Raw genomic sequence first — 16,907 nt, 5'->3', positions numbered from 1 at the left:
TTCCATGAAGGGTTTTTTTTCCAGGCGACAGGATGATTTGGCTTTCCTTTAAAGGGTCATTTCTGCGTAATTTATGGGTTTTAATCCTTTTTGAAAAGTTTAACATCATTTTTTGGTTTAAATGTGTCAATCCCTTCAGTCCAAAATCCTTCGTACCCTAGTCAATGCTCCTTTCAACGTCTTTAACTATACTATTCACAATGACCTTAAAAATCACTTCGTCTCTCTGTACTAGCCAAATCCCGTTACCTAAAATTCCATTCCCGACTATCCCCATACATGAATCCTTTAATAAAAGCTCTCTCAACCTCCACTCGCCCAACTAACCCTCCACGAAGTTGGAAGCGTCGGTGGCCTCGCGACCATCTGCGAATGTAGCGTCGGCTATCTAGTGTGACTCTCCTGCATATTACGACTGCTATCGCTAACGGATGGCCGCCGTTCGCGCCAGTCACGCCAGAGTGTGTGCTTGATGCCCTAGCCTATCAGCAACCTCTATTATCGACCATCTGTTTTACTTATTGCATTAATTTCTGTGCAGTTGTAAAAATCTAAATGAAAGTTAAAACAAAAAAAATGCACTACCAAAATTTCCTGATTTGAAGAAAATTCGATGACCTTTAGGGCCACTTTTCCCCATTTTTATACTTTTTAGCGTTTTTCCAGTAGATGGTTTCTTTAAAGTGAACATTTATAAAGTGGAACTTAGGGCACAATAAGCCTCTTGTGGCTGCGGTGCCGTGGGGCATAGGTCCCTTTCCGTTCTTATCTATTCTTTGTGGAACTTAACTACCTTTTTAGGGCAAGCTAATTTTAGTTCAAGGAAATAGAATAACAAAAACTACTTTTGTTTCTGTTATTCTCTTTATTAACATTGAATTTTAGAAAAATGATGCTCTGGAATGAACTTATTTTCGTGAAAAGACATTATTCAATTTGATCTAATTAAAGGCTTCTAAAATTTTAGTAATACCCCCAACTTTATAATAAATCTTAAGAGGTAATACGGCGCCACGATAGCCGAGTGGTTAGAGGCGAGACCTGTAAAGCTAATATGTATTGTGGTACTGGGTTCGATTCCCGGTCTTAGGCCTTAGATTTTATTTAATGGATAATATGAGAAATTTACAGTAAAGTATGTTTGCTAATCGCCTCCGTCCATGACACCTAATTGGTAGTTGGAAGTTAAGCCCCGCCTGAAAAAATAGGCGATTACTTTACTTTTACTTTACTCTTAAGAGGTAATAAAAGAATATCTTGTGAGTGAGCAGAAAATATTAATTTTTTTTAATTAATCAAAGAAAGACATGTAGGATACAGCAAATCTAAGTTTTACTCACAAAGCCCCAACTTTTACAAAAAGCCCTTGTAAAACTTTTATAATATAATTAATTAGTTCTTCATAAAGGTAATTTAATCTCTGACCTAAGTTAAATGTTTGTCGCCCTTTGACTAAAGTGTATTCTATGGTTTTAAATTAATCTAATTAAATTTGTATGAATGAAATACCCCATATTGTTTTATGTATCATTAATATCAATGAAGTTACCTAAAGTTTATCAAGTTCATTATATTGTGTTAATGAATGACTAACTTTATTAATGGAGTGGTGAATTCTTTGATGCAACATGGGGTCGATAGTTACTTTAGTTAGTCTATGAAAGTTTCTGCCAATAGCTATAAAATAAAATTAAAACTAAATTACGTCTACTTTATTAGTATTAAATATACATATATACTATATGTCTAGTTGAATTATCTCAGTTCCTTAATTCTATCAAATAGAAAGTTAGCGAGAAGTAATAGAATTTGCAAGAAAAACTGATAAATTTTGAAATTGTGGTTAGATCCGCAAACAATATTGTTAATTTCACTGGGCGAATCACGGGACATTTATTCTATTGCTGACCAACAAGAGACGGAAACTCGAGTGAGATCGAAATCTCTAAATTAAACTGTTTAATCTACTCCTGATGATGGTAGTAAGTCCAAAACCGGTTAGGGAGATAATAAACATGCGTGCTACGTCAGAACAAATCAACTACATTTATATGACTAAGTAATACATCAAGTGGACCCGCAAAGCTAAGATGTATTGTTGGTATAGTAGGTTCGATTCCCGGTCTAGACCTTGGATTTTATTTAATGGTTAATAAAAGAAATTTGTAGTAAAGTATGTTTGCTAGACGCCTCCGTCCACGACACCTAATTAGGTAGTTGGACGTTAAGCCCCGCCTGAAAAATTAGGCAATTACTTCACAATTACATCAAGTGTTTACAGTTGTGTGTTTATTACAAAATAAGTGAATAGTTTCTGAGAAAATAGTTGGTTCTTTTTTTTTTGTAGCGCAGCCGCTCGATTGAAACACAATCGAACAACAGGTGAGAGGCCGTTTCCTTCTTCTTCCTGACACAATCCTGCACAACGGTTCCGAGCTAATAAGCCCCCACTTTGTACAGGTGCTTTCTGAACCTGTCATGCCCTGTGAATAGGCCTGTAATCAGGAGTAATCTGGATTTCTACCCAAGCCAAACAGAAACCTAAATTAAGATCTTTGAAGGGTTCAAAAAAACATTTTTCTACAATCTCTATCAGGATCCCTTACTGCCAGGTAACCCTTGACTTTCTCCTGCTTCATATCTTCAGGTTAAAAGGTTCAAACTTTTCTTTCTTTTTTTCCTAGATTCTGGGAAACTTTAAAATGATATTTTCAGAGAAAATTTTGATCACCATATTTCCCTGGGACTAGTAAGAGCAAGGGAAAAACAATCTGTTGGTGAAAACTGCAATTTATGTGATTAAGTTTTTCATGAAACTTACAATTTGAACTTGAAAGATGGTTGATTTCAAATTCTTTAATACAAACATTTGAGGTCACTGGCGCCCGGAGCTTTTTTTCTCAGTGCACTGCCGGTCTTCGGATAGTGTTCTCTAGTTACAGACTTCACTGTCCATCCTCTGGATAGATCCTAGAAGCTCCTAGGAATAGAAAATCGAAGGATCTCGATTCCGTGATCTCCGCGTGGGTATCCAGTTCGCTAACTACTGAACTAATCTCTTCCCTCCCTAATTGCTCCTTCTTATTATTGTTTAACTTCTTTTTCTACATAATTGCATTCTAATAATAATGTATCTCTCTCTTTTGCAGTTGTTGCGGAAGTGTTAAAATTCCGGAAGTGCTTTTTGTTTCGGGTTGTGTATTTTTCTATTTAAATTTCTAGTGAATGCTTTTTGTAACTTGTGCGCATAACAAAGAAATTCGGTTATTCAAAAATTCCGCTTGTTAAGATTAATGCGAGTAACATTATTGATAATAATTTCTTTTAAATTGTGTCAAGTGTCCAGTGAGATGTCAGCTGCATAGAGGATATCGTGAAGCGCTAAAATGCGGGATTTTTCGACCAATAAGGTAAATTGCTTACTTTATTTCATGATCATCCAATCTTTTTTTTATTGTAGTAGGTCATAGTTGGTTTCAGAGAAGCAGAATACGATAAATATTTAAACAGCTGTACAATGTACAGTACATAAATACAGGATGACGTAATCTAAGTTATATAAATACATTTGACGATTTCGTAAGTTGGAGAGATTCGTGATTGCGATCTGTTTTCGATATCAAATATCGATTTTCTCCCAAGAAATATACGAGTACAATAGCTTATCCAACTCTTCTGGTGCATTTAGTATTATTACCGCTAGATGTGCTGCACAATTGTTGGTAAGCTGCATCGTATATGCATAAGTAATAATTTTGTTTTTTCTAATCAAGTGAAGTGCACGAGGTTTTTGTTTTTTCACTTATTTTTTCTTTTATCTTTTTATTGTCCAGATGTTTCTTATAAACAAATGACAGACATAGAATAATATCAACGAAGTGTAACTGTCAATATTATCCTACTATTCTATTAGACAAAATTATCTACTTTTATGCCGCTTATCACAACCATTGTATAGCACAATCTAGTGGTAATAATACCAAATGCACCAGGAGGAGGGCATAAGGTCTTATTATTAAAAAAATAATTATTATAACTTTTTTTAAATTCAAAATTTTATTGAATTTAACAAATAAATAAGATCTTTTAAGTAAGTACTTAACTTGGTGGTCTTGAATGGTATCCAACCACTGAAAACTACAAAAAAAAAATGTAGAACTCAAAGTAATTCATGTTTAGAGAAATATATTTAATAGTTACTAAGAAAATCTTGGAATAGTAGCATATGCAATTAAAATAGATCAAGAAATAGATCAATAGTAATAGATGTTCTTCAATCTAGCAGTAATGAAGAGCCTACGGACTGGACAAATTGTCTACTATCAACTAAGATCTATCTCGGGTATTTAGTGAGAGAATAAACGTCCTCATTAGATGGGTACTAAGGATTAGTTGAGAGGTACAGTTACCGTGGTTCGTATAAGACGAATGAAGGGACAGCTCATCCATTTCCAGCATAGAAAGTAATGCGAGAGAGATGAAATAGAAAGAAGAAAAGGTAAAATGGTTGAGGCAGCAAGGACACTGGGAACAGGAGGATAATGCCGCGAGAACAAGGAGATAAATCTTTCTGTGTGATTAGATTTTAGATCTGAGAGGTTTTTCGTGAGGGGAGGCTCTTACTCGCATATAAATAGAGATGGAATAGAAAGCGGGAAGACTGGAGAAGAGGAAGAGGATACGTGGTTCTCCATATGTACAACACATTAGAATTACCAATAGCAAATGAAATAATTGAAGCAATAACTGTATGGTGCGAAAATTGCCATTATCAATTTCAAAATAATCAAATAGGTGAGGGTTTAGCATATTCTGGATTCTCAGACAGTGATCCCGGGTCCGATTTCTGGCTGCTGACCATTCCTAGGAGCTTCATACAGTCCGTTGATGGACTGAAATATCAGAGTGGAGAAGTTACCCAGCGGTAACACTCCAATAACATTCTACATTCTACTGGCTCTCTTCATCAGAGAGAAGATTTCCGAGGCCACACTGTCTTTTAAGACTGTCCTATCCTTTTAAGAAATGTTCTGGAAGATAGAAGATGTACAAGAGGATTGTGATGAGATTGAATGTTAAGATGGAATTTTCTGTATCGTGTTTTCAGCAACTTGTGCGACGAAAGGAATGTTCAAGTCTGTGTGAATGGTTTGATTGGTGACGTAGAAAGGAGCGTTTACTATAGAGCGAAGAATTTTAGATTGCAAGGACTGGATCCTTTGCAGATTTGAGCGTTTGGTTCAGTCATTTAAATTTTAAAATTTTGAATTGAATTGAAATAAGAATTTATTTACAATTTAAAAGAAAGATACAAATTATACAAAAGGAGGTTCCAGGCTGCAGTGCCTGTATACACTTCTCAACCCTAATATTTACATTAATCTGTCCAAACTTACGTACTAAGGCAAAAAACCCTTACTACATACAGTTAATTAAAACAAGATATGCTTTAGCTTTTTGTGCTTGAGTTTTTTTATAACTAAGAGTACTTAAGTTATAGTCTACAATACTGTTTACATGAGAGTAGGGACTATGTGTTTAGAAAGCTAGGCCCGCTGGCAACATAAAGTGCTCTACATGTATATAATCTATGGGTGTCCACCCGGGGATATGACCCAACTAGTCTTAAGCATTTATTTTAGACTCTTTGTAACTACCAGTAGTTGGAGCGACAAGTATTGGACCGTGCAGAGGCTGCGTATAAAAGTAAAAGGTCCGGATGTAGAGATAATAAATTATTATTTTTTTATTAAGAAAATCTATGTTAGAGTTACAGTTCAAGAGAGGAAATAGACTGCACAATAATGCCTATTACTTTGGTGAAGGTTAGTTTTGAGTCTAACACCAACCCTAGGTACTATTACAGTGCATTCTATTACAGCTCAACCTCGATTAACCGGGCTGATCTCCGGCTGTACCCACCCCGGAAAACTGAAATCCCGGCTAAAGGCGAATACCCAGTTTTACATTGTACATTTGTACGTTTAGCATCAGTTTTCTTAACGGATTCCATTGCGTAAGTGAAATAAAATTTCGACCGAAAGGGCAAACGAAAGATGTTTTCTGTAGGACGGAACTGATTAACACTGAAGACTAGCTTGAGATTAGGCCGCTCTCTGGGAAGAATAAAATAATGCCGGTAATTATCCATAAAAATGTTACATATAAGCCGTGAAGTTGAAAATCAACCATTTACGACACGTAAATCCCATGGCCTTTTGTAAGATCTTTTGTGGTAAATCCTAAGAAATTCGGTACTAATTGCACCATATTTTGAGGATTTTTACATAGGTACATACATACATAATGACCCTTCAAGAAAATCAGGTATAAGAGAGTTGCTGCCACGCCTACAATTATGTTACATCGGAAGACAAAAAAATTTTCCGGTCGCCACCGAAAATTAACTTTTGTATCGGCGCCGATCCAGGTGTTCTTATGATGACTCAACATGATCCCGGTTAACCGAGGGCCGGTTAATCGAGGTTGTACTGTAATTTTAAATTTTGAGATACATCTTAATCGAGTACGTAAAAGTGCCTCTTTAATAATAATTTTTTTTAGTTTTTAGCTATATTTCCGGGTAGTTTTTACGTTTCAGGGTAATTTGATACGTTTATTGGTTAGAGGACAGTCGTGTGGATGACCGTCCCAGATTTTTGGTTTCATTGAGCTAATATCGTCCATAACGAGGTCAGTTTTCTGCTATCAAGTTCCTGTTTCATGTCATTCTCTTCTTACTGACCTCTTTCTTCAACAAAAAGATTACATGAACAAGTAGTAAACGATAACCGCACTATCAGGGTGCATGTGTCCTACATTGGACCGGAACAATGACGTTACTATTTCTAGGTTGTTGGATGTCATCAGGTTGCTGTTGGCAGGACTGGTGAAGGCCACTCTCGTACTTGGTGACCTCATTGTCTCTAAGTGTTAGACAGACATTATGTGACCACGTTATGGACGTATTGAGAACAGAAGAACTAATCTGACGTGAACAGTCACACGTGTATTCTCTTATCACAGGTCACGTGATTAAATTTTCTTGATACATGGAATTTATACTAAAAGTATGAATGAAACACTGCCTCCTCACTGCTCCCCCCACAAAACGGGGTGTCGCTCCTTTAGAACATCTTCCACCACTCACTAGACTTGAATGAACCATCATTTTTTAAAAAAAAATCTTTTATTCCTCATTTTAAAACTATCAAAAATCTACATTTTGTGAATAATCTTGAGCCCTAATTAGCTAAACACAGCTCTAGAAACGTTACCAGGCCATTATGGATGGTAAGATGTATCTCGGTTGCCATTTATAACAACCCATAAAAAATTCCCTAAAGTACTTTGTTACTTAGTTCAAGTACTTAACATGGAGTTAGCAACAGCGGAAGGTTAACCGAGCATGTATATTTACTTTAACTTTAGTATAGAAGTTTAATCCTTACAAAACAAAGTGATAATCTTAATTTTCCTTCTAAGAATAGCTTATCCTTAAGTATAGTTTATCCTAAGTATAGCGAATACAATAGCGAGGCCTTTCTTTTGGTGTCCTAGACCATCGTTTTCCAACCTGTGGTACGCGATTTGCTGGTTGGTGGTACGCGAAAAATAATCTGTAATGGCGGACATAAAAAATTTTAAAAAAAATCAAAGCATAAAAATATCCTTTCCTATAATTCATAAAAATTATTTTAATTAATATTATACAGTAAAGTTGTTAATATGTACAGTAATACGGTCAGTCTGTCTCAAGATATACGAGAAAATATAATAGCACATTTAACAGCATAAAAATTGTCTTTCATGGAGTATTTTCCAAAACTCGAAATCACAAATGATAATTGGATTTTAAACCCCTTTGTTGTCCAGAGAGAGTTTTGATCTTATCGTCTAAGAGTCTTTTAAGTAGTCGATAGCGTCTGTTTAGTTCTGTTCTTTTAAGTCTAATGTGGAGGTTCCAAGAAAGTCTTCGGTCTAAGAATTTTATGTAGAAGTTATTCAAAAGCCACCAAAGACGCATTTTCGAAGGAATTACAGGAAATTGAAAAAACGTAATAATAAAGCTGTACTTCAGCTTTTGTAATTTTCTTTTATCTTGAAATTATCTATATATTTAATTCTTATTCGTATTAACAAAAACTTACAGTTTAAAATGTTAAGTATAAGGGTTGATTAAACGCCAAAAGGTACACAAATCAGCTAGTACCCAACATTTCATTCATGCTTAGCTGATATAATTTAAGTAATTTTGCTGCATTAACTTTTTCTTCACATTTTTTTTAGAAATTATTAGATGTCACAGACCCTTATGCTGGCCATTTTCATCTACAAAATATTTGTTCAAGTAGCACTGTAGATTGACTGTAATATCTAGTTATTTATAATAATCAAACTATTAATTACAGGTGAAAAAGAAAAACGTTATAAAAAATAAAAAAAAATTATGAGGCTAAAAAATTCAAAACCTTTTTTTAAAAAATGCTTATATCAACATACATCAATGATTTTGTTTATTTTATTTTATTTATTTTTTTAAATCGTCGGTTTAAGTTCATTCTTCGATTAAAGTAATTGTTATTTTATGTTGTAGTCAAACGTTTGTAATAATAAGTAATAAATAATCTGGCTTTATCGCAAATAATATAGTTTTCTTCAATTACACTCTCAATGTAGCTGTTCTTCTCACAATGTTGAATATATGTAATATAAAATAAATAAGATATGCATATTTTTAGGGCAGCTAATTATTCCAGTATTTTACTATAAGTAAAATTAGGGAGACTAAATTAAATTACAATTTATTGAGAAATGAATAATTGTTGAATAATCTACTTGTTATTAACTGTGTGTTATTTGTCCTCACGAATATTTCGGTAAGACGAATTCAAGACTGAAATATTCTGTTAAATCCGTGATTCAAATTTAAACAGTAGCCGACTCTAACTTTGTTTTTCTCTACTTTAACATGAATGTATATGTGACTACTAAAAATAAAGGGCATATTAAAGATAAATCCAAAGAATAATTTGAAATGGAGTTAAAATAAAGTACCTATTTAAAAACGAAGATATAATATACATTTTATCATAATTATAACAAAATAATATTATGAATGATCTAGCCAGCATAAGGGTCTGTGACATCTAATAATTTCTAAAAAAAATGTGAAGAAAAAGTTAATGCAGCAAAATTACTTAAATTATATCAGCTAAGCATGAATGAAATGTTGGGTACTAGCTGATTTGTGTACCTTTTGGCGTTTAATCAACCCTTATACTTAACATTTTAAACTGTAAGTTTTTGTTAAAGAGATTTTTGTACCTTTTGGATAGATTTTCATTTTTGTCTATTTTACAAAGTTACTTATCTGTTTCACAGATTTTTTTTAAAATTTAGAATAAGCAATTCTATCATTATAACCTGATAAGGTGTTAAGTCGGAACTGTAACTACCATTGGAGAGATCTTTTTAAAGAATGATTATAGATGCCATCCTCAATAACAATTTTTTTGAGAAAGCGTTTTGAATAAAATAGGAAGGTATTTGTACGTAAAAAGCAAAATTAAACTGCGATTTCAGTACTTCCTCTTAAGAGGAGTAAGAAAAATAAACTGCGATTACAGTACTTCTCCCTAAAAGGCAAAGATTTACAATTCATTAATGTAAATAGGTTCACCCATTGATAATTTTAACGATTGCAGTACTTCCTCTTAGTAGGTGCAAGAGCTTGATGGCCCTTCACAGCCAAGTAGAGGAGCTTTAACAACTTATTCGAGCTGAATTTTATCAAAATCGGACTAAGCGTTATAGAAATATTGGTAATAATAGTTTTAGAAAGGGCCTTACTTGGGTGGGGCAAACTCCCCTCCTTATGAGGCACAGCGTTCAGACTTTTAAAGTGCAAATCTGTACAAAATTTCGATTCGAATGACACTTCATTCATGACAATCGGTTCACGTGTCGATAATTTGAAACGATTGCTATACTTTCCCTTAACAAGTGTAAGAGCTGATCGCCGCTTTAATGTTACGTAGAGGAGCCCTAACTCTATCATCCTACCAAATTATTTCAAAATCGGCCTAAGATTTACAGAGTAATTAGTAATAATAATTTTGGAGGGGGCCTTACATAAAGGGGGCTAACTCCTCTCCTATTCGATGTACAGCGTCGAGACCCCCAAAAGGCACATCTACATAAAATTGTGAATCGAATGACACCTCATTCATGAAAATCGGTTCACGCGTTTAGGCGCTACGCAGTTTACAAAAAAGGTAACAACAACAACAACAACAACAACAACAACAAGAAGAACAACAACAATTTCTGAAATTGCAGTTTTTGCTCATTTTCGGCAACTTTTTTCTCAAAACCTATTAGATCTGGGTTGTTGCAAAAAAATTACAGCTATAAAGGAGGGTTTGCTCTATATTTTAAAGAAAATTTGGGAATTTTATCTTTTATAGAAAAAGAGAAAAAAATTGTCAAAGTTGGGTGTTTTTCAACGTTACGCTTTTTCGTGCAGTTTTTGACGATCAACCCTTATACAACTGTCCTACCGGACAGTTTTAATAATGTAAAAAATACAATTCCATCTCGCATACTGAGATAGTACTTTATTCCATGCTGGAATTTTAAATATTAGCTGTAGAACGATATGATCAAAGCGAATAAATCTAAGAAACAAACAAAGTTGTAACAAAGAACAAGAAAAGTGTCTGTACATAAGAAGAAAAGTATGTAAAAGGAAGGAATTTCAATATATTGAAAAAATATCCGAGGAACTAGAAACTGGACAGACGTATACACTAAGGAAGCTGTAAGGTAATGGATTTAAAGAATCCGGCACAAATCCGACAACTTCAATTACCGCACCCAATCCGGGACTGTGTTCCAGATCACTTATCTGGGATATTCTACCAGTAGTATATCCGAGTTTAATTCTAGTTGCTAAGGCGCCTTCTTCGTTATTATTTATTAAGTTCATTTGGATCTTTATTAATGTTTTATTTTTCCCCAACTTACGACTAGTAATACTTGTAAGTGGGAAGTCTTGGGCTCTTCTTAGAGAGTTTAGGACCGAAATAAGATTCTTGGTTCCTTGAATTGAGCAATTTATTTATATTTAATCAAATGGTCAGAGTGTAATGCAAGAACATTTATTTCTAGTAAGGGAACTTACTGCGTTTCTTTTTTTTTTATTATTTATTTATTATTTATTTATTTATTAGTTAAATTACACCAGCGCTAGTCACGCTGTAAGTAACAATGACAATAACTGACACTAATTACAAACTCACTAATTGAGGGAAGAAGTTACCCAGCGATAACACTCCCTAAGTCGTCTCCAGGATTAACTACTCTCCTCAGAAGAGAGAAAATCGCGAGGCCACTGGCGTTTTAGACGTCTGGGAGGATGATCTGGATGGTGACGAGAGGATAAACGGCGGACGAGAGGATTGGAATGAAAGTGCAAGTTCTGATGAAAGCTTTTTGTAGCGAGTTCGAGCAACCTGGACCTACAAACGGAATTTCCAAGTCTGTGTGGATGGTTAGATTTGAGACTGAAGCGATTGAATTCGTTGAAGATTGGAGCGTTTTGTTTGAACCCCACAGTTCAATACCAGTACGTCCAGACGGGTTTTAGTATAGAATTGTAAATCAGTCGATTGTTATTAAGTGAAAGTTTTGAACGTTGGTCTAGTAGTCTTTTAAGTAGTCGATAACGTCTGTTAACTTCAGTTCGTTTAAGTCGTGAATGCGGGGGTTCCAAGTCAGTCTTTTGTCTAAATAAAGCCCAAGATAACGGACAACATTGGCAGGAATTGGCAGAAACATTAGCCTTTTTATTTTAAATTTTAGCCGGAAGTATCCGTTTTGAACCTCCCAGAGCTCTAAAAAGTTTTTTTAGTCTGTGGGCTTGTGAGTGAAGTCAGCAAGCATAACTCAAAAACGGGGGAAAAAAACCTCAGTAAGTTCAAATTTGAGCTCTCAAATCAGTGCCACTATAGAACTCAGTAATACTCGTAAGCTGCTGGACAAAATTAGCGTACCTGAAGTGCTGCGTACAAGACTCGACTTTTCCGATTTTTCTTCTTTTTTTTTAACCTCGTAACCGGTAGTAGTCTTTTTTTTCTAGAATTTTCTCGTAATCTTTAGGGACGATTTTCTTTAAACCTCCTATGCTCATTACACACACATAGATCTACAACTTTTACTGGTAATTTTCCTCAGGAAAATGTTTCTTCAGTTCTGGAGGGGGAAGTGGAATCACACGCTTTTCTCTGAAGAATCATTTAAGCGTGACGTACCAAGTCACCATTACCTTCATATAAGAAATTCAGTACGTAAGCAAATTTAAAGAAAATTGGATAAAGTAACATTTCAAGCGCCTCTCATGAACTGCTGCTTCATTCGATTTATTTTCAGCATTTCCAGAGACACTCGCATCTCGCGTTCCTACGTTGAGTTCAAGTGGCTTTTCCCCTGTCTATAGCAGCCAGTATTTTTTGTGGTTTCATTTCTTTTTATCAAGTTATCCTATCTCATCAGATCATCTTATATTTGCCAACTCTTCAAGTTCCAAATCCTCGATCAATTCTCCCACTACTAGATCTCGTTCCTCTGATCTCTCTATATTCCCTCACATCGTCCTTCATCTTTCGACAAATCCTTCCTAATACGCGCTACCTCTTCCTGGAACTCCTTACCATCATCTTTCCGCCATGCACCTACCCTTTCCATCTTTAAATCCCTTCTGTTTAATATCTCCTTTCTTCTCAGATTCCTCCGAAATAAATGCATTTAATTCCTTAATTTTAATTCTTATTTTTTTGTATATAAATATCTAAAATACAGGCCAAACCTATAGGGCCTCCAATTGTACATGTTTTTATTCTAAGGGGATAATAAGTTCCTGGATATTAAATTTATTTTCATTCATTCATTTTACTGAATGAATTTTTGATTTTATCAGCGATTATCTCAAATTATTTTATAACATTTATTTACGTATACAGCGGAAGTATATGTGTTCGTATATCTGTATTTGACTGTGAACAGAACATCGTAAAAACTGGCAACTCAAAGTTGGTATCCTGTTTTTAGCCTTACTTAATTAAACCGAAATTTTTCCCGAATTATCCGTACTGGTTATTGGTGCTGTTTTGTTTTCTGCAGTTTCCTTAGCCAGTCACCAAACGCGTTCATTTTCATTTAGATAAGGCGTGTTTTGAATGTGAAAAGTTTGGATTGAGACTTCCTTTTCCAAAGAATTCATTGATTTTAGTGGGGGCGCTGCTGGAGGAACTGTGATGACATGCTTCTTTGATAGGTTTGCTTGTTTGTTTTTTTTATTTCCTGTTAACTCTCAAAATTGTTATTGTTATTTTAGTAGCCTTTATAAAATTGGAACGCACATCTTTGTTGTATAAATTTCGATTCTTTAAAAATATTTGTAATTACCGACAAAAAAAGAAAGAACAGTTGAAATAGATTTTCAAAATGCATTTCGATGAAAATACAAATTAGAAAAATCGCTACATTTATTAGACTCATCATGATGAGGGTTGGAAAAGATGAGGTCTCAAGGGATCAAGGTCAACTTAGAGGATTATTAGGATAGTTACGTGTAAACCAATACCTAATTGGTTGAAGAGTTCGAGTAATTTGCCACATTGCTCTTTGCCATAGAGATTGGGTTATTTAATTCATTTAACGGAACTTTAAGATCATGAAATGTTTCCATCAGCAAGAAAAACAAGTTTGGAGAGTATGTTGGTTGCAATGATGTCATTTCCGTTTTCTTTCCACCCCCCCGAGGAAAATTCTCAACAATAAATTTTAACTTAAAAAGGATTTACAATTGTGGGCGGAAAAATGGACGGCAAAAAGGTTTTTAAAAAACGTATAAGAGTGATTTTTAGTTATTTAGGAAATGATTCTTTTGAAAATCATTGTATGATGAATGATGAAATTTGCTGCCGAGACGGGAAATTGTGTTAGCAGGCTGTGTCCATGGTTAATTGTCATGTATTGTCACACAATAGGATGGACACAATAGGTTGGTTTAGTGGTTCATTCTGTTCGGTTTGACAGCGTCTCTCTTTAGTTCATAGCATAAAAATATTCTACTCTTACTGAATTGTGAATTAAGTGCTTGATAATTTTGATTGGGACAATCAACGTTTTTTTTTTTGTCATTGTGTAAAACAGGGCTGCAATAACAATTTCTACTTTCACTTGCTACATATAGAAAGCATTGCGATCGCGTACACTTCTGAAAACTACACATTCTGGTAAAGTGTTTTCAAATTGGCCAAGTGTATGATCATGTAAAACATTGTGAACAAAATCGCCGAAAAATCGTTGACATCTGAGACTTTAGATTTCGTTTTGGAAATCCAACAACAACACCAGCGAAAATTTACCCTTTAAAAAACTAAAATAAGTTGTGACTGCAATTTATTTGGACTAGATAGTCAAATAACCGTCTTAAAGACTAAGTAAATTCATTAATTTCGGACTATATTTTGTCTGTAAGTTCTTCTTCACATTTTAGGAGAGGTTAAATAAGGTTTTCCAAGAAAAATGCAATTTTAAAGAAAGGTTTTTCCTGTAATTTACTATGAATTTGCCAAACGGATTCATTTGATGCTGATCTAATGGCGTACTTAAGCCTTAAATGTCAGTTTGGCTTGTAATTATTGCTTAATTACTAGTTTGGTTCAGAGGGAATGTGTCGCATTCTATCAGTATTATAATTAATTTGATCTCTTCAATCTTTTTATTATGCAATTCTAATTTACAAGAAAACTCAGTTATATTCGTAAATTATGGTAAGAAAAAGTCATGTGAGTCTTCACACGAGATTCTTTTCATGAGGAAGTAAAGTGAAACTGTCGAATATTAGAGGAAACTATTCGAAAACGATCTTAACTTAATAAAAAATTCATTGAGAATTGAGAATGATTTTTTTACCTATAATTTGTTTTCAATTTATCTCAATATCTACGTAAGATTAATATTATTACTAAAATAACAAAAAAAAAGTTAATAAAATATGAGAAAATAATAAAAGATTTAGAAAAATAAGAGAAAGGTATTGCAGCACCATTGTTAGTATGCTGTGACCAGCCCATAACTGGTTTCCATTGGACGGGGCGTGGCTACACTAGAGGTGGGCATGACCCGCCCACAGTCAGCCACCGTACTGCATTGTGATTGGCTAGAGCTTAAATTTCAATGAAATAATTAATTTAAAAAATTTTTCTCAACATTTCTCCCATAGGTATTTGATAAACTTTCGATTAAAGCAATAAAAAAAATTTCTCATTAAAATTATTATAAATAATATTTCTTTTGGCACGATACCTCATGTTTTACCCTATTATCGTTTATAGAAACAAAAAAGTTGAGAATTAGTATAGTTTAATCGTGAAACAGGTAAAAAAGAAATAGGCCTACTGTAGACTTGTAAGCCGCCATTAAACTATCTTTACACTCCATCCGGTGGAGAACTCTAGCGGCAATTTCTGTAAACATAAATGCAGTTTCTATATTCAGATTTAACCATGTTGGCGACTAACCAGACTTGTATAGTTCCAGCTTATACTCACTTTTAACCATGTCGGTAACTCACTAGACTTAAATAGGACTGTCTTACACTCATATTTAATCATGTTGACGACTCATTAGACTTATATAGGGCTGTCTCACACTCATATGTGACCATGTTAGAGACTTACTAAACGGGTGTAAGTCAATTTTATTCTCACATTTATCCTTGTTGGAGACTTACTATACATACTTATGTAGATCCACTTTACTCTAACATTTAACCATGTTAGAGCCTCACTAGATATGTGTAGGTCAACTTCACTGTCGTATTAAACATATTGGAGACTCACTAGACATATGTAGGTCAACTTAACTGTCATATTAACCATGTTGGAGACTCACCAGACTTATGTAGGGCTGTCTCACTCTCACATTTAACCATGTTAAAGACTCACTAGACATATGTAGGTTAACTTTACTCTAACATTAAAACCATGTTTAAGACTCACTAGACGTATGTAGCTCAACTTCGCTGTCATGTTAACCATGTTGGAGACTCACCAGACTTATATAGGACTATCTTACACTCACACCTAACCATGTTGGAGACTTACTAGGTAGTAAGTCAACATATATATGTAGGTTAACTTTGCTCTAACGTTTAACCATGTTGGTCAACTTTACTGTCATATTAACCATGTTGGAAACTAACTAGACATATGTAGGTCCACTTTATACACACATTTAACCATGATAGAGACTCACTAGATATATGTAAGTCTACTTTACTCTAACATTTAACCATGTTAAAAACTCACTAGACATATGTAAGTCTATTTTATACATACACTTAACCATGTTAGAGACTCACTAGATATATGTAGGTCCACTTTACTCTAACATTTAACCATGTTGGAGACTCACTAGACATATGTAGGTCCACTTTATATATACATTTAACCATGTTAGAGACTCACTAGATATATGTAGGTCCACTTTACTCTAACATTTAACCATGTTGGAGACTCACTAGACATATGTAGGTCCACTTTATATAAACATTTAACCATGTTGGAGACTCACTAAACATGTGTAGGTCAACTTTACTCTAACATTTAACCATGTTAAAAACTCACTAATTAGATAAAATTTAATAGCGATTGAATTAAATTCAGTTTACCTGAACATCAAGAAGATTATCAATGACAGGACCAATGCTGCAAATGATATGTAATATCCAACCACGTATATAGTGTTGACTGCTTTTCGAAACTGAAATACAAGAAAACTAATTATTACAAAGTTACCATCAAAATTGTAATTTTTATTTAAATATGGGCAAATTA

General features: G+C 34.2%; 1 protein-coding gene across 1 annotated transcript in view; it reads right to left on the bottom strand.

Annotated features, from left to right (window-relative positions):
- The window catches only part of LOC141454880 (calcitonin gene-related peptide type 1 receptor-like), a 154,746-nt gene that overhangs the window by 42,258 nt on the left and 95,581 nt on the right, over positions 1–16,907 (bottom strand). Inside the window, exon 5 of the mRNA XM_074129570.1 lies at positions 16,742–16,833. Within this exon, the coding sequence (XP_073985671.1) occupies positions 16,742–16,833 (92 nt within the window). The remainder of the gene's footprint in view (positions 1–16,741; positions 16,834–16,907) is intronic.

Source organism: Rhodnius prolixus, unplaced genomic scaffold, assembly GCF_049639745.1.
Source record: "Rhodnius prolixus isolate KJV_2025 unplaced genomic scaffold, Rpr scaffold_15, whole genome shotgun sequence".
Lineage (NCBI taxonomy): Eukaryota > Metazoa > Arthropoda > Insecta > Hemiptera > Reduviidae > Rhodnius > Rhodnius prolixus.
The sequence above is the reverse complement of the archived record's forward strand: the minus strand, read 5'-3'. Positions and strand labels throughout refer to the sequence as shown.